At 51.9% G+C, this 2749-nt stretch overlaps 1 protein-coding gene across 1 annotated transcript; it reads right to left on the reverse strand.

Annotated features, from left to right (window-relative positions):
- Positions 1–53: 53 nt before the first annotated feature.
- Positions 54–2721, reverse strand: DACRYDRAFT_109945 (uncharacterized protein; the record flags this gene model as incomplete). The annotated part of the gene is made up of 13 exons (XM_040768972.1): positions 54–322; positions 409–481; positions 534–615; positions 661–690; positions 738–852; positions 1052–1310; positions 1360–1536; positions 1587–1597; positions 1651–2044; positions 2091–2184; positions 2236–2408; positions 2457–2594; positions 2644–2721. 13 exons carry the CDS (start codon positions 2719–2721, stop codon positions 54–56), a joined length of 1893 nt encoding a protein of 630 aa, XP_040626122.1.
- Between the last annotated feature and the right edge of the window lie 28 nt (positions 2722–2749).

The following is a 2749-nucleotide window of genomic DNA, read 5'->3' on the forward strand; positions in this document are numbered from 1 at the left end:
AATGAGGATTCGACACAGGAATTAGGAGACCTAATGAAAACGCAAAGAGAAACCTAACATCGCTCAAACACCCTGTACAAGTCCCTCAACTCTGCAACCTGCACCATGTCCCTCTCGAGCAGCCCTCGAGGAGGTACAAGATACTTCCTGAACGCGGGAAATAGCACATGCTCGATCTGCCACTCCTCGCCTTTCCTCTTCCCTTGCTCTTGCTCTTCCGGCGCAGGGGCTTCCTTCTCTCGTACAACAGAACCAGGGGCGTAGAAATAAGCTAACTCCCGTAGGAAGGTGGAGAAGCATTCGGATTCCGACGTCCAGTTCACTTGCGGCGCGAGACGCATGAGGAAGAGTGGGAGACGGTCGAGGTTTGGCGTGTATCCGGGCAGGAGGAGTGGGTAGACACCTCACCAGAAGACGTGATCTTGAGCGAGAAATATTCTGCCAGCATGCCTCTTTGAGGCATGATGGGTTTGAGAATGGACTGCAGCAGCGCCAGTTAGGTTGAGTGGTGGTTGACACACTGCGGGACGCACCTTAATGATCTTTCCGGGGTTCAGCCCCTGCTCTTTGATAGCCGCCTCTGCACCCACAGCGAGCCTAACGAGCTCCTCCACACTCGGCGCAGGCTCGAGAGTCAGCTTCCCAATGTTTCCGAATTACATCAGCCCGAGCTGATAGAAAAGCTCCTCCCTGTGATCAAATAAGCTAATGGAATTGGAAGTTGAAGTGACACGTACGAGAGAGCCGCGTGATTGATCAGGAATAGTTTGGTGGATGATTGAACCAGCGAGAGGCACAGACTCATCGATGCGATACCCACGTAGGTGTGCTCGCCGATGATCTCTGCCAGGTCTATTCCAATTAGCTGGATCGCAGGGCAACAGGAGGAATCCGTACGTGAATGCTTCGCCTTCTTCACTGCTGCCTCAGCTCCCGCACCCTAGTCAAGAAACATTGACTCTCGGAGATAGCAGGTGCTTTTTCTTTCTTCCCAATTTCCATATTTGGCTGTGACGACTGAGATTCCGAGCTGCTTTGGAGAACGGGGAACATCGAGTCCAAGGTTCTCGTCTTAAGATCGTTTCGGATTTTTTGTACGACGGTTGAGAGGGTTTGCGAGACGGTTTCAGAGAGGAGGACGGCCCAGCCCTGGGCCGTTCCAGGTCCAGGTCTTGCTCATTCTCCTCATCTTCGAGTTCGTCTTCTCTCTCCATGTCCTCGTCAGACCCAGCGGCGATCTGCTCTTTTCGCAGGTCAATGCGCTTCATCTTGCCCTGTGACTTGAAAGGACGGTGACCGGTGAGAACAGTCTATCGAGACGATGAGAACCATCATTGGATTGCGAAGAATAATCCTCACCTGGTATTGAAAGGTTCTTGATTGGGCATTCGCCGCTAACACCACTTGCATAGAATCGGCTACCTTTTGGGTGATAGCTTCTTCATCCAGAAAATGGACTTCTCGCTTCGTGGGATGGACGTTGACATCGACTTTGCTTGGATCGATATCCAGACTGGCCCGGAACGCCAGACCGAGCTGCTTGGCCGAATGTATGCGTATCAACACATCTCAACTGCTCTCTTGACTCTCGCGCTCTCTATCTAGTCGAAAGTAAGCATGCATCCACTCTGAAGGCCGCCAATCACGCACGGTTGATAAACAACAAGAACGCGGGTTTCTTGGCGTGATAGTTGGCGCTTATGAGCCATGCTTCGGCTTGCCACTCGAATTCGTCCTCGGGCCCAGCTTCTGCTTGCGCCTCTAGCAGCTCTTTCGCAACGTTTGGGCCGTAGATGGTCTTGATGGCGGACTTGACGGTCCGCGAGGAGGGAGTCGAGACATCGGCAGTGTTTGATCCAGTCTGGTAAGTCGAGTTCAATACCAATAGAGGAAGACGGTAAGAACTCATACCTTCTTGCACAGGAAGGAGACGCTTGGGTTGTATAGCATATCTTTGGACGACGTCCAGGATACGCGCATATTCATCGGAAGGAGATTTGAGTGCTCTCAGTCCAAGGGGTATGTTGTAGAAGATATCTTCGACCTTCGTCAGAGTCAGCTTTGTCGATCTGGATAGGGGAGAAACGAACGGCGATCGTCGTGCCATCGTTACCAGCGCAGGGCTTAGGGTCAGCGGACGTGCCCGCTTTAGCAGGTGCGAGTAAACCATCTGAATAACTTGCTCTTAGACGCATATAAAATGTATCGAAAAGTAAAACAGTATTTAGGTCGTACCTCCAAGCGCAAGAGTCCTCCCTGGTCTTCGTGACCACGTTGAGATGTGCAACATGAGAGATGCTGGCGAGTGCCTCCCCTCTGAAGCCGTACGTTTGCAATTTCGATAGATCTGAGAACGTGGAGAGCTTCGAAGTGCAGAATCGCGCTGCAAGCAGAGGAAGATCGGCCCTCTAGCATGAACGTTAACCAGTGATGTGCAAGTCGGAAAAGGGACGCACGCGTATGCCCGACCCGTTATCTACTATCTGCAGAAGCTTCAACCCACCATCCTTCGCCGTGATCTTGATCTGCGTTGCTCCCGCATCGAGAGCATTCTCGAGTAGCTCTTTCAAAGCGTTCGCAGGTCTGTGGATGATCTGTGCATACATTAGACATTAGTACAAATCGATGTTGCGCGACACATACCTCGCCAGCAGCGATGCGGTTGATCAGTGACTCCTCAAGCCTGTGGATAGGCTTTGGATCCACTGCTGAAGCTGCCATCTTGTTGTCCGTCTCGGTGGCTAAGATT

This window comes from Dacryopinax primogenitus (genome assembly GCF_000292625.1).
Source record: "Dacryopinax primogenitus strain DJM-731 SS1 chromosome Unknown DACRYscaffold_16, whole genome shotgun sequence".
Classification (NCBI taxonomy): Eukaryota; Fungi; Basidiomycota; class Dacrymycetes; order Dacrymycetales; family Dacrymycetaceae; genus Dacryopinax; species Dacryopinax primogenitus.